The sequence below is a fragment of the Strigops habroptila genome, chromosome 10 (assembly GCF_004027225.2).
Source record: "Strigops habroptila isolate Jane chromosome 10, bStrHab1.2.pri, whole genome shotgun sequence".
Taxonomy (NCBI): domain Eukaryota; kingdom Metazoa; phylum Chordata; class Aves; order Psittaciformes; family Psittacidae; genus Strigops; species Strigops habroptila.
The window spans coordinates 16,846,591-16,868,213 of NC_046359.1; the positions used below are offsets into that span (position 1 = coordinate 16,846,591).

At 35.3% G+C, this 21,623-nt stretch overlaps 1 protein-coding gene across 7 annotated transcripts in view; it reads left to right on the plus strand.

The window, feature by feature from the left end:
• Window positions 1-21,623, plus strand: part of RYR2 (ryanodine receptor 2) — a 375,228-nt gene that overhangs the window by 234,796 nt on the left and 118,809 nt on the right. For all 7 annotated transcript variants that reach the window (XM_030499610.1, XM_030499611.1, XM_030499612.1 and 4 more), the window contains 15 exons: window positions 4,335-4,543; window positions 5,382-5,734; window positions 6,783-6,897; window positions 7,664-7,824; window positions 8,487-8,646; window positions 8,898-8,984; window positions 9,782-10,008; window positions 10,569-11,370; window positions 11,879-12,079; window positions 12,171-12,276; window positions 13,481-13,624; window positions 16,308-16,581; window positions 18,066-18,180; window positions 18,897-19,029; window positions 20,232-20,335. In XM_030499610.1, coding sequence (XP_030355470.1) covers window positions 4,335-4,543; window positions 5,382-5,734; window positions 6,783-6,897; window positions 7,664-7,824; window positions 8,487-8,646; window positions 8,898-8,984; window positions 9,782-10,008; window positions 10,569-11,370; window positions 11,879-12,079; window positions 12,171-12,276; window positions 13,481-13,624; window positions 16,308-16,581; window positions 18,066-18,180; window positions 18,897-19,029; window positions 20,232-20,335 — 3,191 coding nt within the window. The remainder of the gene's footprint in view (window positions 1-4,334; window positions 4,544-5,381; window positions 5,735-6,782; window positions 6,898-7,663; window positions 7,825-8,486; window positions 8,647-8,897; window positions 8,985-9,781; window positions 10,009-10,568; window positions 11,371-11,878; window positions 12,080-12,170; window positions 12,277-13,480; window positions 13,625-16,307; window positions 16,582-18,065; window positions 18,181-18,896; window positions 19,030-20,231; window positions 20,336-21,623) is intronic.

The following is a 21,623-nucleotide window of genomic DNA, read 5'->3' on the forward strand; positions in this document are numbered from 1 at the left end:
TTTTGCTTTAGAAAAAAAAGATAGAATTTCTGATTAGAGCCCAGTGTCTTGCTTTGAAAGACAGTCTGACTATAAATCAATCCTGTAGTTTTCATGTACTTAGGAACAGTGTAAAGGGAATGTGGCACTCTCCCAGCTTTAAGGCTCATGTACTGTGTCTTAGGTTGTACTAACAACAAGAGAAGCTGTTTGGGATTATGGCAGACTAATTTGTGAGATACCATCTCAGTAGATTGTCAGCCATAATTGCATATTATTGTGCATTTGTGTAAGAGAAATTTCACACTGTAGATACAAACAAGTACACTTGTCAACTCATGATCTCTGAGCATGAACTGTTTGTAGTGAGTGACAAATTGCATCAGGAGGTTCATTTTATATTCTTGGAGGTAGGGAACATTATACAAAGTGTTGCTGTCCCATGCTTTTGCCACATATGACAGACAATGTTAGAGAATTACTTTTCTGATGGTAGTGATAAAGTCTTTCTACTTGGTTTTCTGTGTCATACAGTAAAATAAAAGTTTTGCTCCATAGGCCAGTTGTGCATGTGGAGACTAAGAGTCAGGTCATGGGTAAATCATAGAATCGTAGAATCAACTAGGTTGGAAAAGACCTTTAAGATCATAAAGCCCAACTGTTCCCCCTAAACCATGTCATCTTTTTATGTAGCCTCCAGCATGCAAGGGCTATGCAGGATCTCTGACATATCACATCTAAAATGGCTGGATACTCATTTAAAGAATGGTAATGAAAGTTAGTTTTTATTCCATAGTAGAACATGTAACTGCCTTACCAGCACACTACATGTAAGATGAGAAGCTGTATGTTTACCAGGAATGGAAATCCCCTGAAAGACCTTTTTATGACAACTATATCATTAGGAAATCAGTGCAGAATTTCACCAGAGACAAAAGTAGTGCTGCCATTATAAGGACTGGCACTGATGTTTATATTTCATTCATACAGAGCAACAGTTACTGTATAATTATGAATACTTGCAAGGTGTTAGCTACAGGTACAGTGCCATTCTGGCATCAATTAAATTTGTATTAGTGAGAGAGATTGTGATCTTGATTCCATATTGGCTACAGTCAAGGATTGATGGAGAATACTAGACTGAATAAGAACATCAATGGAAGTTTTATCTGTGTAGGAATTTTTTTCTGGGTTTCTTTGTTTTCTTTCAGGCAATCTTGCAAACACCAATTTACATTTTACTTGTGTGTATGTGTGAAATATTTGCTTCATGTCTAAGAATGAATCTGTGAGATCTTTTCTCCTGAGCCCACAGGGAAAAGGCATAGGTAGGAGAATTAGCAGTTTCTGTGCATTCTATTTAGGAGGGGCAAATATTAGTAATACTTTAAATATTTTACATATTTTAAATATGCCTGTTTGATTTAGATTTTTGTCATGTATGTATCTTAATCTTCATGAATAGAGTTGATCATCTTTTCTTGGATTTTGGACTGCATCTGATTATCTAATCAGCTCTTTCTATAATGTATGCTTACCAAATTCTGCTGATAATGTCAGCTGCTATTGCTTTTTTTGTTTTGTAAAACAATTATTTTGCACTTGTTTTGAGGGCTGTAATAAAGAGGAACTGGCTATCTGTTAATTTCCAAGGTGCTGGAGATAGAGCTTGCTACTTCCTTTCATGAAATACTTGACCTGTGCAGAAACACGAAACAATTGCTCATATACATAAATATAAAAATATATAAATAAATATAGACATATGTATAGATATGGCATGTTCACAACTGATCAGTTTACATCTCCTTGTCTTTGAACACTTTTTGTTTTCAAGCTTTTGTTCCTCTGTGGTTTTTAGGAAAATATAACAGTATTTGTATCAAAAGTCTAGTTAGGTCGCTATTTTGTTTTCAACAGCAGTAGATATCAAATGCCTGTAGATACATGTCGGAACAGGATAAGCAGGTTGTAATGCAGTTACCCAGCCTCCAGTGGTTTCTGGTTCAGGAGCTTTCTGAGGCAAACATGGCATGTTTGTATTGAATAGCCCTGATGTTTTTGAGGTTGGTTTGTATTTGTGGTGGTTTTTTTTTTTTTCTTTTCTGTTTGTTTGTTTATTTGGTTGGGTTTTGTTTGTCTTTTTTTTTTTTTATTCTTTCCCTTCCCATGTGAAGGTCTAAACACTTTTTGAATCCATGTGAGCTTTTAGCATCCATGATGCTATGTGACAGTTAATTTCACAGCATTACTGTGTGGTGTATAAGGAAGTTCCTCCCTTTGTTTTGAAGCTTGCTACCAAGCAGTTTCTTTGGTCGTAATTCTTTTATGAAAGACACTGAGAATTATTTACTGTTCATCTTCTCTGTACAACTCATAATGGGGGTATGTATCATACCCCCTTAATAATTTTTAATTGCATCTGAATTATTCTAATTTCTCTAATTGTTGCTGATAAGAGAGCAGTTTAATTCATGTTGGCCATTTTGCAGATCTGTTATATCCTTTTGGAGATGTGGAAAGCAGAACTCTTCATAAGATTCTAAAATTCAGTGCTATACATTAAATGGTGAGGTGATTCAGACAGAGAAAGCACTTGCTTTAGGCTGCATATACCTATGTGGCTTATAGAAAGTCTTACTTCATTTTTTGGTTGATATTGTGAGGATTAATGCAGTTTCTGTGAAAATCCACTCTCAAACAATTTAGGAGGTTGTCCATAGAATGTTGTTGCTGTCTTTAGTCATGAGCTGAGATTTGTAATGTTATTGAAAATAGAATTTAATTTTTGGCTTTGCTTAAAAACTTTTTCGGTACCTTACAGTTTCCTTTAACTCAACAGGAAACCTAGGAAGCCTAGTCTAGTAGGCCAGCAGCATGTGTCTATATATACAAATATAACTTTCCTAGTTACGTGTTGTATAATACAATTTTGTGCCATTTGTTGCTGGAAAATATTCTTTATTATTGTCTTTCACTGGATTTGTGCTAGCAGAATAGACATAAATCATGTCTAAAATCATCTATGTTATCTGAGAAATTGATGCCTTGTGATTTAAGAGCCTTGCTGTGAAGATAAAAATCTGGACTTGAACTTATGACTAATCGTGTGCGTCCTTAAGTTTATCGTGCCTAATACATATATACATGATAAACAATCTTGTGTATCTGTAATAAAATCTTCCGAAGGCAATACTGAAGGCTGATCTTTTATCTGGTGAGCAATTAATCCTGTAGATAGCACTCTGGAGTTTGCTTTTGTCTCTAGATGGCTCTAAAGCCATTTTTCATCTGTGCAGCCTAAAGAAAAGTGAGGAACTCTAGTTGTATTTTGTCTTTATGCCGTTCAATACCTGGTACATTCACATGAACTAGAATAATTAAATAGAGCTTTATGATTCTTGTTGATACAAAACCCCCCATTTTGTTAATAGCTAGGTCAAATGAATCCACAAAGCAGTTTGTAGCTATGGTAATTCAAAATCAGGAGAATAGTAAGAAATAATAGCTTTTCTAAGGTTTCTAAGACTGTGGTGCTGAACCTGAATCAAAAAGCCAAAACCCAGTTTTTAAAGAAGTATGAAGGGGTCACAAGTGAGTTCCCTGTGCTAATGAAGCAGTGAGAGCAGATGCATACAAATGTGAAGCTGATTCAAAAGTAAACCAAACCAAACCAAAAAACCAAACCAAACAGAAACAAAAACCCAGCTGAAAACAGAACTACTTTTAAGTTTCATGAAGCTACAGTATCATGTTGTCATTTCTCGTTATCCAGAACCACAAAGCGTTACAATTCTTTAAAATTAATTAAATTTAATAAAAAAAAAAAAATCTACAGCATGCACTTGGTGCGAATTTGTAATTTTTTTCACTACTATAGCTGCATGGACAAGTACTATATTATTTTTAGAGTAATTCTTGAAGTTCTCTCAAAATACCGTGACTGATGGAATTTTAGGAGAAATATCTGAAGTACTAAGACTTGAAATAAAATTGGCCACACTCTACCAGTTTAGCAGAGAGATTAACCAAAATCTGATTGTCGGAATCCCTGATGTACCCTTAGATTTCTGTGAAGTAAACGGAGTGTTGCATGAAAAGTTCTATGGCTATTTGAGAATTTTTTTTTCAGAATTATATTTGAGGCGTGGTACTTGGTGATATGCAAGAGGTGATGTGTTATTGAAGACTGCTTGTGTTTATGCTGTTTGTGGGTTTTGTTTGGTTTTTGTTTGTTTGTTTGTTCTGGTTTGGTTTTTTTTTTCTCCCCAAAAATAATTTTAAATTGAGTTATAGAAGAGAGCAGTTCTCTGATGTTCATGACAACAACCCACTTTCTTTCATCTTATTTTAAGGATTTCTACCTGTATGCAGTCTGGGCCCATCTCAAGTGGGAAGAATGAACTTTGGAAAAGATGTCAGCACTCTAAAATACTTCACTATATGTGGCTTACAGGAAGGGTATGAACCCTTTGCTGTTAATACAAACAGAGACATCACCATTTGGCTGAGTAAAAGGCTCCCTCAGTTTCTACCAGTGCCACAAAATCATGAACATATTGAGGTTTGTGATCCTATTAAAGTGTTTCTAGACACTTCTTGCATGAATATGTTTGAATTATATTTCTACTTTTGCAGTTCTAGACAAAATTTTTAATGAGATACACTGGCCCAATTCTGGATGAACCTTGTACCTGTTGCCAATTTCTTGCATTGATGGAGTTGATAGTATTTCTTTGTCTGTGAAATCTGTTGAGTCTGAATATGAGATTCTCTGAGACAAATTCTACAAGATGTCCTCATTAACAGATCCTTGTTCAGTGAGAGCAACGTTGTAAACAGCTTCCGGAAATGAGGCATTTCTGCATAAGAGATACCATGTGTTCTGATTTTTCCGTAACTAATTGGTTTGGATATTAATAAATATTTATTAGCCAATCATGTCAACATTTATGTCCCAATCAGTTGTGCATCTTGATGGAACTGAATTCATCATTCAGTCTACCATGAAATCCTCCTGAAATTGAAAGAGCTCTTTTTCAGCTGATATATATTACGCTTGTAGTATTTAAGAGGTAATTTGTGTTCTTGCATATGTACACATATGATTTATATTGGTTGGTTTGTATTGTTCTGGCCAGGCCTGGATTTATGTTGCTGAGAGTTATGATGTGAGTGGTTTTTTCATTTAACAACAGAAATTTACAGTCCTTATAGTAATAATATAATATTATTTTCACTTAAAATGGCAGCACATGATTGCGATACATTTGATTGTTGACAGCATATTGTTTCAAGTTTTGCAAGTCATGGATGCTTATTGTAGAAATAGAAGTTGAATATTTAAAAAGGGGGGGGGAAAAGCATCAACTTCAAAACAACTACATCTTTACATTTGGTAGGTAATGAGAATTGATGGCACCATAGACAGCTGCCCCTGCCTGAAGGTCACACAGAAGTCCTTTGGTTCACAGAACAGTAAAACAGACGTCATGTTTTTTCGATTAAGCATGCCCATTGAATGTGCTGAGGTGTTCTCCAGATCAGCTGCAGGAGGGTTACCAGGCACCGGTCTTTTTGGCCCGAAGAATGACTTGGAGGATTATGATGCTGATTCTGATTTTGAGGTTCTAATGAAAACTGCTCATGGTCATCTAGCTCCTGATCGGACAGAAAGAGAAAAAGATGCCACAAAGCCAGAGTTAAACAACCATAAAGATTATGTTCAAGAAAAGCCTTCACGTCTTAAACAAAGGTTAGTAGCACTTTTGGCTTGCCATTTTGTGTTGTGCTCCCTCCAGCCCACCTTTATTTCTTTTTTTTTCCTTTTTTCTTTTTTTCCTTTCCCCCCTTTCTTGAATTGTAATTCAAAAAACATGCCAGTCAGGTCTGCAGAGATTTTTCCCTAATTCTGCCCTAAATTTGGATGTAACACAGTAGGCAGGACAGTTAACCTTTATGTGATTAATTTATATCATATTCAATATATAGATTATAATTAAGCAGAAAACTGAAAACATTTTTTAACATTTTAGAAACCTATAATTTGGTTTATTGTGAAGGCTTTTGTGATCATCAGGTGAAGTGCATTTTAAAACCACGGAGATCCTTTCCAACAGAACTACAAAGTCTTCAAAGTGACACGGAATGTTTTTTCACATGGCTTCCAAAAAGCTGGAGATGTTAGATAATCTTCATGTAGAAATGTATATTAGCTTCTCATCTCACTCAATGAGTCAAATAATCATAAGAGTATTCTCTAGTAAACACATTTATTCTCCCTAATTTTTCTTATGGAATCTGGAGCAGAATACCTAACTTGATGATGCTGTGGAGATGGAAACACTGTGCCATTAACTAAACAATATTACTGTAGCTTTCCATTTCTTCTCTTCTTAACCAGACATGGTTTCTTAAATATTTCAGTTGCAAAATAAATCAGTTGCATATGGATGGTGTTTTTAAATGCATTCTTCCAAAATGATTGATGTTTAACATCCTGGTAGTTTTTTTTAAGTTACGTGAATTTAGTTTCCAAGTAACTTTTGAATATATAGCTTAAGCTCAGAATTCATTTAAGCACTTTAAAAAATGAGCTTGTCTCTTTCTCTTTTCCGCAGAATTTATTTTGTTTTAATCTATACGGAAGTGATAACTAGTGTTATGTATTAATAATGTAATCAGTACTATGTATTTAGGGCTAGCATAATAAATATGTATTTAGGGATAATGTATCAATGTAAAATTGTGTATATATTGATATATTAAGCTTCTCATACAGATTTTGATTTTACTTATTACAGATTTATGCTCAGGAGGACAAAGCCAGATTATAGCACGAGTCACTCTGCACGGCTTACTGAGGATGTGCTAGCAGATGATAGGGATGACTATGACTATTTGATGCAAACTTCCACGGTATAGTAACATACGATTGGTATTTTATCTGTTTGCTTTGCTGATCCTGTACTACTGAAGTTAGACCACTATGTTCCTTTTTTTTGACTTGTCATTCTAACGCAATTTCCCCATGGAAAGCCATAAATGAATTGAATCCATTTTTGAAACTACTATTGATAACACCAAACATAAAAGAGGAAGAATAAATAGTTCTAGAATAATGGAATAAATAGGAAAAATTGCATTAAACAAGGTTCGGGACCTTGTTTACTCAGCATTTATTTAATGGAATTCCCAGTGAAAGTTCTGTGCAGGTTTTGTGCATCTTCTCTGACAAGATCAGCTGCATAAGCACTCAGTCTTCAATTTTTAAAGGAAAAAAATACTTCTCTTTTGAATGTATTCTCCTCTTTCTAAAAGATATTAGATACTAGAAACTGAGTCACCTACAGTATAGAAATTGTAGCTGCACTACAAAAATATCCTAGAATGCTGTGATGCAAAAGCCTACAATACAATCATATAAACTGCATCTTTAATATTTTCAATTGTTTGTTTTAATATACGTATTTTGTTAGCTGTATTTTGATCTGTTTATATTCTTTTGTTGCTTTGCTTATGAATTGCACTTGAAGAAGCCTATGCTACTTTTGAAGAGATTATATGTTATCAGATTTTAAAGCAACAAATTGATTCTGAATCAAACTGATAAACTGGAAACCAAATGCTAACATTTAATGATTTCTCTCTTTTTTTTTTTTTTTTTTTTTTTTTTTTTTGGCAGTACTATTATTCAGTGAGAATATTTCCTGGTCAAGAACCTGCTAATGTCTGGGTGGGCTGGATTACATCTGACTTTCACCAGTATGACACAAGCTTTGATTTGGAAAGAGTGCGTACTGTCACAGTTACACTGGGAGATGAAAAAGGGAAGGTTCATGAGAGGTTGGTTAAAATTTTCTAAAAAAGATACATATTTTATACCCATAAAAGCAACTAACAATCTATAAACTGTAAATCCACCTAATTTAATATAATTAGGTTTATGTTCAAAAAATGTAATAGGAAAATGTGTAACTTGTTCTCTTGCTTGTGAAGAAACAGTGATGTGATTATTACTCCATGTATATAGTAATAATCTAATAAAATCAATAGGCACAGCTTTTCTATGTAGTTTCAGACCATGATCATGTAAATATTGACTCATGAACTGCTACAAAGTAGAGCAAAATACCTTGTAGCATTTTTGGAACTTTTTGATTTTGAGCAGGCCAAAGTTAGTGCAAGACCTCCTCTCAGCACTTTAGCTTGTGATCCCTGCCAGAAACTTTGTGTTTAATATAAATGATTTAAAAACGTTAACTTTGAAAGTCAGTTTTGTCTCATAGAATTTTACAAAAGATTTGAGCTTATTAATATTTACAATCTTCAATTTTTATTTTTTCAATTGTGAAATCTAGGTTTCATTGAATTTTGGCATTGGTTATGCTTGAATCCGTTGTTTTCAGCCACAAGAGCTTGTTGGTTGCAGGCATGCAAAATTGTTCTTAGTCCACTACATAAAGTTTACACACCATCCATAAATAAATCTGTCTTTTGACGTTCAGTATAAAACGCAGCAACTGCTATATGGTGTGCGCAGGAGAGAGCATGAGCCCTGGACAAGGACGTAATAATAACGGTCTGGAGATTGGTTGCTTGGTTGATGCTGCCAGTGGCCTGCTGACCTTCACAGCTAATGGCAAGGAACTAGGCACATACTATCAGGTGAGTATTTTTTGATCATGTCTTTCAGTGGAAAGGAGGAAAACTGAATCTTCAGACTACAATTTATTAGAAACTTTTGTACAATTGGAAGTAATTATGACAGTGATTTCTCCTCTCCTGTTGCGATTTTCTGAGGTTTTATTCAAAAGCTTGCACTTACTGACTGTCAATACAGATATTAGGGGGTTTTTTAATATATAATAGTGTTTTGCTGTCTTCAGTGTTTATATGTTTGTGCATCTTTGATTTAGGTTGAACCGAGCACAAAGTTATTTCCTGCTGTATTTGCTCAAGCTACAAGCCCCAATGTTTTCCAGTTTGAATTGGGAAGAATAAAGGTAAATAATGCTTGGGTTTGTGCAGGTTTAGGACTAATATATCATATGAAATGATGATTTGATATTTTTTAGAGTTTATTTTGGCCATTTGTTGCCTGCAATGTGCTCTTGTAATTGGGCACATTTTTGTGATTTCAAGTGTTTGCACTATTGCCATTTTTATTCTTAACTCAGTTTTAAATGGTTCATGTATTTAAAACACAGTTCATTGGATGAGAAGGGTTGTAACTGGTTAGAATTGACAGAGGATATTGCAGAGCCTTGTTGAATTTTCTGAATCTCATCCTTAATGATGAAACGAAATCACTGAGGTCAGTAAGGCAAAGCTCTTACTCTGCAAACAAATCGTGGATGACTGGTGCATCTGCAGATTAGGTTAGGGTTTTAAAATAGTATTGAAGTATATTCTGACAGTACACTAGAGAAAACTGAGCTAAAATTTGCTTCCTTGCTTTGGAGACGTGAATGTCTAACAAATCAGAAGATGTAAAAGAAAGAGTGGAGTTCAGCTCTCTGGTCCAAGGATGTGACGACACATTCCATTCAAGTTTCTGTTTCAAATTTAGCTATTTAAAAATATTTTTATTGGTATTGTTATGTACAATGCTCTCTTGCTGCTAATCTGCCAACAGTTGCCTGCTGGTTTTACAAGCTACTGAAAATATTAATTTCCTGTTGCACTGTAATTTACTATATGTTGAATATATTTCTTGAAAAATATAATATATTCATTGTTTGGTAAAGATGATGAAACTGATTGTCTTTTCTGTTGGAATTTTTCTGTTGGAATTTTTCAGAATGTGATGCCATTATCTGCTGGCTTATTCAAAAGCGAACACAAAAACCCCGTCTCTCAATGTCCTCCACGGCTCCATGTCCAGTTTCTTACTCATGTGCTTTGGAGCAGAGTGCCAAACCATTTCTTGAAGGTTGATGTCTCACGGATCAGTGAACGACAAGGCTGGATGATACAGTGCCTGAATCCTTTGCAGTTCATGGCCCTTCATATTCCTGAAGAAAACAGGTTGATATTTGTGTCTTGAAGTATATTCAGTTTAAACAAGTGAAGAAATATAACTTTGTGATTTCCTTGCCAGTGCCAAAATTGAAAATAAAATCACTAAAATATTGGCTAAAAATTCTAAACAAACGACTCTGTCCCCAACCCTCTGCAAATGAACTGGTTAGTCTGTTGTCATTTTGCAGCCCCAGATCTAAAAAAAATAAGTCATATAAATATCTCAACCTATACTAATTTTGAAATCTTCTTTTCAGTTATCCAATTTCTTGTTTGTAGTATGAAGAAGTATTCTGTGTTAAGTAAATAATTTTGATCTTTCCCCTCTGAAAGGAATTGAAGTTGTATCTTAGGAGCAACCTGAAAAAATTTCTGATTCAACTTTGTTATTAGTCCTCGATTCTTGGGTTGACATTGTTTCTCACATGAAAACTGAAATGTGGAAAAAGTCGTCCCTAGAATTGATACTGTGCCAAAGTTATTCTTAGGGAGAATTTTTAATTCCTTCACTCAAGTAAGTTTTTGCAGTGATACAGAATTTACTGTTTGTTTGTTTTTCTCTGCAGGACAATTGATATTTTAGAGCTGACAGAACAAGAAGAATTGCTGAAATTTCACTACCATACCCTCCGATTATATTCAGCTGTTTGTGCTTTAGGCAACAATCGAGTGGCCCATGCTATGTGTAGCCATGTGGATGAATCTCAGCTCCTGTATGCTATTGAGAATAAATATATGCCAGGATTATTACGTGCAGGATATTATGACTTACTCATTGACATCCATCTCAATACCTATGCAACTGCCAGGTTAATGATGAATAATGAATTCATAGTTCCAATGACAGATGAGACCAAGAGTATTACTTTGTTTCCAGATGAAAACAAAAAACATGGCCTCCCTGGCATAGGACTTAGCACTTCATTAAGGCCAAGAATGCAGTTCTCCTCTCCAAGTTTTGTAAGCATTAGCAGTGAGTGCTTTCAGTTCAGTCCTGAATTCCCTCTGGAAACTTTAAAATCCAAAACCATAGAGATGCTGACTGAAGCTGTTCAGGAGGGCAGCCTCCATGTCAGAGATCCAGTTGGAGGTTCTACAGAATTTCTCTTTGTCCCTCTCATCAAACTCTTTTATACCCTCCTGATTATGGGAATCTTCCACAATGGGGATCTGAAACACATTTTACAGTTGATTGAGCCCCGGGTTTTCAGAGAAGCAATGAGCCAAGAGGATGAAATTGATTTCTCAGAAAAAGAGCCGAGTTCAGGTGAGCTCAAGCCGGAAGAAGGAGAAGAAGAAACCAGAGGGGAACAAGTGCCAAAGGAAGGGCTTCTTCAGATGAAACTTCCAGAACCTGTTAAGTTACAGGTAACAGTACTGCTGTGATAGTGGTTGTTCCCATTTCTTCACAATTCCTTTTTTCTTTATTTGATCATTTCTCTCTCAAGGAATCTAGCATTTTGATGTTAGTCAAACAGAGAAGTAATTTCCGTAAGGAAATAACAGGATTTAGTATCTTCCTAATGATATAAACTTGTTCACCATAGATCAAAGAACTGTTGTTTCATTAAATATATCGAGAGTTACTTTCTCAACGATATTAACAGGGAATTATTTGTTTTTGTGGATCTAAACAGAAAGGAAATTCCCTAGAAGCCAGGAGTAAATTCATTCTCATATAACTTTAATAAAAGTTTTACATTTTAGATGTCTGGGGCACATAAATCTCTTGCAGATGCTAATCATTGCTGGTGTAGGATTTCTTCACATGTACTAAATGACAGCGTTAAAGATTTCGGTTGCTTTGTTTGCATAACATGTAAAAGATATTTATTAGCTTGCCAACTCTTCTTTCTCTTATGATACTCTTTCTCAGATGTGTCATCTACTCCAGTACCTTTGTGATTGCCAAGTACGACACCGAATAGAAGCCATTGTAGCATTTTCGGATGATTTTGTGGCCAAGCTTCAAGAAAATCAACGCTTCCGGTACAATGAAGTGATGCAGGCCTTGAACATGTCTGCTGCCCTGACAGCTAGAAAAACAAAAGAATTTCGATCCCCACCTCAGGAGCAGGTACAGCTTAGAACAGACAATTTACTTTTTGTCGTGTTCTACATGTGACAGAGCTCTGTTTGAATTCAAAGTTTTCCTTTGTTCCTTTAAGATTAATATGCTGCTGAACTTTAAAGATGATAAAAATGATTGCCCCTGCCCTGGAGAAATTCGGGATCAACTCTTGGAATTCCATGAAGACCTAATGACACACTGTGGTAAGTCTTGTTACTGAATGATTTTACTTTTTAAATTATATTAACTTCACAAATAATTTTCTAAATAATTTTACGTAAGAAACAGCAACTAAGCAGTCTATAGATTACCCTATATCAATTATAAATATTGTCAAATAAAGATGCTCATCTTGTAGTCAAAACTACGGAAATGTTCTTATCCTCATATCTAGTCAAACTAGAAGGGAATGCAGAATGTTTTGCTTTATGAGGGAAGAGTGGCCTTTTTTTTCACCCATACAGAATGCAGAAAGTCAGACAACTAAAAACAGATGCAGTAAGTTGAGAAGAATGATATAATGTCATGAAGAAACATCCTATAAAATTCAAGACTGCTAAAGAACTCCCTACAAATCCCTTAATTTTAGAACTTGTATTGGAAACTAGAAAAAAAAAAACCCAGAAAAAACATCTGGATGACCTTTTTATTTTGAGCTTGTTTTAGTGGGAGTAATAGGTATAGGGCAAGATTTTTAATTCCATTACAATGCAAGTGCAACCTGCTTTAGTTGAACTAACTTTGAGCCAGGGAGGCTGGACTACGCAATCTCTAAAGGCTAATTGCAACCTCAGCAGTTCTGTGATTCTGTAAAGCTTCACACACAAATTTATTTATTTTTTTTTTTTTTAAATTTACATTTTTATGCTTGTTATTAGAATATCATGAAAGAGCTACTCTATTGTGAAGGAGGCTATTTTCTTCTGATTGGTCACTAGGAAGTATATTTATTGCAGCTGTAGTTCTTTCACTTCTATATGTTTTACCTAGAAATCTACTAGTCTTTACTAGTATCAGTTGAACATACTGTGTCAGTAGGGACTATATCTGCACTTCTTAACTGCATATGTTCAAAACACAGGCATCAGTGTTAGCATGAAAACATTCATACCGGAGGAGTTGACCACAGATATATTTACTAAATTTTTCATGCATAATAACACATAAATTATACAAAATTAAATTAATAAGATTACATGATCCTTATCTGCAGTTTCTTGTCTTGCGTATATACCTGATCTATACTGGTTCCAAACTGCTGTTTAAGCATATCCCATTTCAAACTCTTTTATAATTCCAACAGAACAGAACATCGTTCAGTTTCGTTACATTTGTACGTACAAGATACATGTCTGTAATATGTTTAAGTTTATTCTTTGACTATTTAGTGTATATTTTTTATTTCAGGGATTGAACTAGATGAAGATGGAACCTTGGATGGAAACAATGATTTAACCATTAGAGGTCGCCTCCTATACCTTATGGAAAAAGTTACATACCTGAAGAAGAAGCAAGCTGAGAAGCCAGTTGATGATGGTGATAAGATATCGTGTAAGCAAAATTGAAACTGTTTATTATGTGCTAATTCCAAAAGGCAAAAGAAGTATGGGGGCAAGTTCTTCATGTATTTTCAGCCAAAGCCAGGTGGATTTTTAGTGCAATATCTGTGCACCTTAAAGTTTGTAACTCTGTCTCAAAACAAGCTGAGGTGGAATTTTTATGATAGGCAGATTTGCTTCCCAGTGGGATGCAGTGGATAACTTCTTCTGCTGGCTTTTTCACCCTTGATCCTTTTTCAAGTCAAAATTTTCCAGAATGTATTTTGGTTTTTGAAAAATTGGTATAGACTTAATAATTGTAGCAAGGTCCTGATTATGATAACTTGCTTGTAAAATCAGTTGCAGCTGTATTTGCATGAAGATTACCAAATCAATGAAGACTGTGCAATTAGACCATGATTTGCAAAGCTGTGCTTAGGAGAAGCCTCCCCATCCAATCTAAAAACCAAGATTTGCTGCTTGTGATTGTTGGTCTGTCATTTTTCTGACATTTTCTGTCTTTCCATTTTGATAAGAATCATTGTCAGTGGTGTCCAAGTTTTGCACCTGGTGCCAACTGATTATAGAAATTTTTTTATTTTTTACTTGTCAGTGCTGATTTTATTAAGGTGGTTTTTTGGGGTTTTTTTTGGGTTTTTTTGGGTTTTTTTGTGTGTTTGTTTGTTTTGTGTTTTGTTTTGTTTCCTTTATTGGGTGTCACTTTCAAATGTCCTAATTTTTTATGCTGCTACCCTACTAAGAGGAATGAATTTCTCGACACAAAGTTTAGGTGTTCTGACTGTGGTAAAAAAATTGCTTTCCATCATTGATTACACAGAATTTCTAGGGACACTGGCCTTTTAACTTGGTCGCTAACGTAAGCGCCTACAGTTACAGGATGAGAAGATTTCCCTAGGGTATTTACAATAAGATGGCTTCTTAGCTGCCAGTTATTAGTATTAGCTTAGCGTTCTTTAAGTAGAAATATTTTTGTTCTCCTAAAAATGCGCCTTCTAGCTTTGCAGTTTATAACTGTTACTTCTGTTATCAGGCAATGACAGTTAGAGGCTGGGTCTGTGCAGAATGTGGCGATGAATCCTATGGTTTCCTTTTTTTTTTCCTGTAGTAAGCTTAAAGCTCTACGAATCTAATTCTTTCTCACTTATGTTAGTAGAATGATGGCATTATATTAAGCTAATTAAACAGTATTGTGGTGGCTAGGATGCTTGGGTTCTTCATTGCAAGCGAGATGATGGCCACACCCACAGGTATGTGGCGTGCGGTATTGCAGTTGTCACAACAGGAGCCAAATGACAGCCTGCTCATGTGACTCTTCACAAAAAAACCCAATCAATCAAAAACAAAAACAAAGAAAACTTACTATTGTGTCCTTTCTTGTTATTTATTACAGTCCTTCTGAACTGTCATTTTATCCTTTTCTTATTTTTAAAGTGTTTTTATTCTAAAAAATGCTATGCTGTGTGACAGTGGAAACACCTATAGTACGGTGTTTGGACAGTAACAATAAAATACAGTACTTTTACTCTTTTTGTCCCTTACCCTGTATGAGCACATCTTAGCACAAACTCTCTTTTGTTAAACAATATAATTTCTGTAAACTCCTGTCCCTTCAATATCTTTCTTTATGCACTTTTTGTTTGTTTGAGTTTAGCCTGAAGTTGCATCTGGTTTACTCCAAAATCATATTACTGTCTCAGCACATAGATTTCTAATTTGAAAACATTTTTGATGTTTGGTCTGCATCAGCTACCTTCTTCAATATCAGTATATTTATTAGGCAGTTCATTTTACTTCAGGAGGGATTATCACATTTCCCTTGTCAAATTTTCGCTGTTACCTGCTTGACATGGAAATAAATTGATTAGTTAGGTAAGTACTAAAGGTGAAATTCTCCAGTGTGTAACTATCAGAATAGCTGAAGAGAATCCCGAAGTGGTCTGACAGAGTCTTGCAAACTTGAATGGAAGTTCCCTGAGATGGGAAAAAGAATATTATTCAATTGTCTTTATTAAATAATTTTTCTCAACTGTTAGTTCATGAGTAATTTTTTAAAGCAGTAGTCTCAAATCTTTACTGACATTATATAGTTTGTCTATATGACTTTTCCAAATATATGGAGAAATATATCCCAATTAGTAAAGATTGTCAGTGAGAATACCAAATACGAGTTTCTTGCTTAATTGGAGGCTGAATTTAAGGACCTTTGGTTTTGGCAAAGGACGAAGTTAAATTATTCTGTTTTGTACGTGAATACAGAGCTTATACATGTAAATCAATAATAGAGCATTTACACGTGCTGCCAGTATATTTTTCCACTCTTACTTCATAATATCTAAAAAAATCCCTCAGACCTGAATTCCTAGAAAAATCTTGAAAGCATAATGTAGAAATAAACCTGCTGACTTTGTGAGCATCTTGTATGCCTTCATAATTGTTTGTCAGCAGATTTATTTTCTGTATTTTAATTTTAAATATAGGCTTTTGCTTTTGAGATGCTTCTGCTTCTTCTGTGTGATTTTATTTTCCTTTGACAGTCTGCTAAAGAAATACTGAGAAAAAGATGCTTCTTAAGAATGTAATTTATTCAATTCATGTTACATAATGCATTTTGAGGGACTGCCAGTAGAAGGATGAGCAATTAATGATGATTTTGTGATTTATGTATTTTCTTACAGCTACTCTTCAGCAGTTGATTTCAGACACAATGGTACGCTGGGCCCAGGAATCTGTGATAGAAGACCCGGAGTTAGTGAGGGCCATGTTTGTATTGCTACATCGCCAATATGATGGTATTGGTGGCCTGGTGCGAGCCCTTCCAAAGACCTACACCATAAATAGTGTGTCTGTGGAAGACACAATCAATCTTCTGGCATCCCTCGGCCAAATCCGTTCCTTGCTTAGTGTCAGAATGGGAAAGGAGGAAGAGAAACTCATGATTCGTGGATTAGGGTAAATAAGTGGAGTATAACATCTTTTTATTTACAAATATTTGCTGTATGGTTATTGCCAAGGTGATACATGAAGTTTGAATGTGAATAGTCTGTATGCGTGTAAATGCAGACACCGATATGAGTTATGTAGTATCTTCAGTTGTAAGATACCTTGCAACATTAGATGTATCATTTTTGGAGAAAACAAATGTAAGACTTCTTGTGAGAAAAGTTGAAAACGGGTATGTATGTAGCGTGACCAAATATATCTTGTGACCATATTTTAAATAGTGTGATTGTGTGGAATCCTTTTAGGAATACTGTCCATTTTATATGAGTGCAGTAATGGGTAGCTGTTGACACGTACAACTCCCCCAGCAGTCAGCTAATGGAGTTGTGTCCACATGTGTCTGTACATATGCCATCTTTTTATTGCGCTGAATGTAGTTGGTACTATTTGAACTATGAAGTAGTTCACCCAGTCTAGTTTTTCCTGATTATATGATTAATAATATTGAAATATAGCCTAATAAAGAGTACAGTTGGAGAAAACAGTAAAGAAAACATGATCCTGTCTACTAGCAAAGAGTTTGGGTTCTTCACTCTGACTATTTTCAAAGAGATATCTGGTGAGATTAAACATCAGCAAGAGCAATGACAAAGACGGCATTATATAAAGAATGCCAGGAATGCAAGGAGAAGAGAAGCTCTTGTGCAAAGTAACCTTTTTTTTTTTTTTTGAGCTTACCGAAAACCTCAAATATCCAAATAGTGTCTATACATAATTTCGTAGTGTCATTATGAACAATGCCTACTTCCTAGCTTGCCAACAGGTTCCATCAATGTTCCCTGGTTGTTTCAGTGTTCAGTGTACTCATGCTAAAGCTTTGGCAAAAGGGAAAGTCCACCATCTGTCAAGAGACACAAAATACTGGTATTTCAAAATGTCTTTGTACTTCAAATTTATGTTGTCACATTTCACATAAGTTAATGAAGTCTAAAATGAGTGGAGTCAAAAACTCTGATAGTGACACCTACATCAGACACACTGCATGCATTCTGTTGCATGGCTGATATGGATTTGTAGCTTTTAGAGTGATGGAATGGTACTCTTCACCTTTCATCCTTTGTAAGACTGAAATTTTCCTTGCCTGATAGGAGGAATTTAGCTGAGGGGGAAAAAAGAAAAAAAGAAAATTCGAAAAGAATTTTAGATCTGGAATGGCATTTCTATTGAAAATAGAATACCATCCTACTCTGGTGTAATCAAGTAGCGTTTAGAGCAATAGCTGTAGTATGGGAAAAGAAAGGTCATGGTTCTTCCACAGTGTGCATAGAAAAATAGAGTATTAGGAGAGATTTGAGACTCAACCTGGAAAAGTCCCTGAGGTAATTTTCCACCTCAAGTGGTGCAGAATTGCACAGTAAATCAGCCTTGTAAATAACACAATAGCTAAACTATTGGTGCATAACATTTTAATCAAATTTTTTGTTTTCCTGTAGAGACATCATGAATAATAAAGTATTTTACCAACATCCAAATCTCATGAGAGCTTTAGGCATGCATGAAACTGTCATGGAAGTGATGGTAAATGTGCTTGGTGGAGGAGAATCCAAGGTAAAGCAATTCACTGTTAGAAGACAGAGAGTTTAGAATATAGCTGTGTAAAGCTTTAACCCTGTAAGGCAGTCACTTGGAGGTACTGAGACCATAACCTCTTGCTAATTTTCATTAGCACAATAGTTGACTAAGTTTTTAGAAGAATCTACCCTTCCATTCTGGAGGAAGATATAGTTTGCATGGTAATTTCAGGTGCTTTAAAGAAAAAAACTTCAATAGCACTTTCTATGCTTACTGGGCTTTAAAGGGGAGATCTTCTTAGAAACTAATTAAAAATCAGTGTAGTATTACTCTATGAATTTGAGCATTCACATTTGTGTTTGAATCTAGAATTTGTGGGTGATCAAGGCCAGGTTGGATGGGGCTTTGGGCAACCTGGTCTAGTTGGGGGTGTCCCTGCCCATGGCAGGGGTTTGGAACTAGGTGGTGTTTAAGGTCCCTTCCAACCCAAACCATTCTACAATTCCATGATTCTGTGGTCCCAGCTCTTGATCTTGAAGCTTATACCTTGATCTTCAGGGTTTAAGGAGTGAGTTACTTGCTGAGAAAGCCCTGTTGATTCCAGTGTGAAACCTAAACAGTTAACTCGACTGAGGTGGAAGGAATAGAATACATAAATTTTAGTGTGATAAAAGGCTATTACATGAGTAATCTTCTGCAAGTTTTATGCCTGTCAGAGTTTGAGCCTCAGTCTGTTTTTATTTGCTTCTTAGGAAATCACTTTCCCGAAGATGGTGGCAAACTGCTGTCGTTTTCTATGTTATTTTTGCCGCATCAGCAGGCAGAATCAAAAAGCTATGTTTGATCATCTTAGCTATTTATTGGAAAACAGCAGTGTTGGCCTTGGTAAGTAATAAGTGTGTCTTTTGAGATTCTAAACCAAACCTAAAATCTTAAAACTTTCTGCTGATTTATATATACATACGTTCTATATAAATAAAACCACTTGTGTTTTTCTGCATCCTTTGCACACTCTGCTTGTGTTGAAGTTTCTTATTTACCCAGTGCAAAAATGTTGTCATTAACTGTATTGCTAACTCCAAACAAACCCCTGACAGTAGGACTGAGGTAATTTAGGATAGGCTTTTTTGTATGTGCCTGGACATTCAGAGAGAGTTAATGATTAGTTGCACGTTTTGAGAATAAAATCCTGTTTTGATGAAGAGAATCATAAGTAAGTTTTGGCAGTATTTCATTAGGGCTTGCTGCTCAGTTGTCAAGCTTACTCCTCTTCACTTTCTTCTGTAGACTGTTTAGTATGCACGTATGGCAGTGGGAGGAATACAGAGCTCATTTGCCTCGGTATGCACGTATAGATGCCCAGAAATGAACCTTGACATTTTCTTAAAATGTTTACCTTCCCCCCCCTCCCCCCGCCTAGGGTGAGGTGTTATAGAGGAAATACATTTATCCTTTATTTACTTGGGATTGAGAGTATATAGTTATTTAGTATCATCGCAGTATTCTTTTTTACATGATCACGAATTCCTTATTAATGTATAAGTAGAGGACAGAAGCATAAACTGAAAAACATTTTGAAGAGAAAGTGCCTGAATCAAATGTATTTGGAGTGTTAATATGAAAACCTTAGCTTTTTCTAATGCTATAATTACTGCCACTTTTTAAAGAAATAGAAAACATGTAATCTTATATTTTAAAGGTATTGTCTATATCAGTATATTTGCTAAAATGTCAGTGTGTTAGATATAAAGTACCTGCTATCTTTTCCTCAAAACAAAGTTGTGTCAGTTAGAAGAATTAGAAAGAATGAGATCTTAAAACAAAGTATGTGATGAGAGTAAGTGAGAATGAGTGTGTAAGAAAAGTTGTTTCTAGCTTGGGCATGTACGTTACATTTTGATTTCATATCAGTGTCAAATTTCATGCGAGCGCACAATCATTTGAAGTGGTATAAATGATATGCTTATAATCATGTGCTAACTAATGACAAAATTTTGTATTTTATTTTAAAAGATAGTTACTGTATTTACTGGGAATTTGTTGGGTTTTTATTAAGCTGGTGTTGAAGTTAAATGTTGTTTTAACAGCCTCTCCCTCTATGCGAGGATCAACTCCTTTAGATGTTGCAGCAGCCTCTGTGATGGATAACAATGAACTTGCGTTAGCGTTAAGGGAGCCTGATCTGGAGAAGGTTGGTAGCTTCTTCATTAAGCATGTTTTTTCCCCCCTGTAGAGAGGGGACGATTCCCGTTTGCTGGAGTAATCAAAATCCGAGATTCTAAGAATTATATGGGAGGTTTAGGTACCTGTCAGAGGAACACTATTAGAATCTGATTGATTGTTCTTTCTGCTGGTGATCTGGATAGTTGAACTGAGTTTATGGGTATTACATACACAGGCGTAACCAAAAGGAATTTCCTCAAGGGCAGCTCTTACTTTTGAATTAATGGAGTCCATACCCAACAAAATTTCATTGCCAAAGTCTTTGTTGTTCTGTCTTGATGGTGACATGCAGTGGTGGCATAATGCAGTAGTGGTTATCAGAAGTCTTGTGACAACTTGTTACAATAAACAAGAAATTTTCATAGAGATATCTATTTGTATTTTTTCTTAACGTTCCTGCTTCAGATAAGGTTGAAGGAGTTGTGATTAATTAGACTGAAGAATAAAAAACTCCTGAGAGCATGTGACAGTTGTGTAGAATATGTAAATTGCTGCTGCAGTAAGGAATAGAATAATAGTTACTATATCAGTAGTGGATAAGAAAAGCAACTTAAATAATGGAAAGACAAATTTAAGATAGGCACTAGAAAACACGTTCTAATGGGAAGTAAGACAGTTAATACATTTCCCAATTTGTTCTTGAAGACCTCCAATTTTGGAGATGCTATAACCTTTGTAGGAAAGCATCTGTCAGGAGTAATGTAAGTGTAGATGAGCCTTTCTTGGAATAATTAGATGGACTATGTTTGTTTAAAAGGTTATTTTTAAACTTACCGTTCTTATGAATTGTCAGCTAAAAGATGTCTGAACCAGTTGAATGTTTACAATTCTTACAATTCAGAAAGGAGAGGGCAAACTGAAAACTACTATTGAGACTAGGTCTGGATTACAGGGAGTTTTAGTGCTGCATGTTTAAAAATAAAGGAAGAAAAAGAGTGAAAAGAAAAGGTTAAAATCAAAGACTAGGCCTGTGAGTTACATGAGAAGATGTGTTTTCAAATGCAGATAGTGTGTAGTTGGGGGGAAATTACAATTCACTAATTTGTAACACTTAGGATTGCCAGAGAAATGAGGTATAGCAAAGCAGTGATTTAGAGGGAGGAAAAATTGAATTGAGGTAAAAACAGCCTTTCAGTTCATGGCAGAAGTAGGAAAAGACTGAGAAAGTGAACTGAGAAAGAGGCTGCTCTTCTGATTTGCCCAAAGTACTGTATGATTTTGTTGGGGATAATAGAATGTGGGCACCATATCCAAGA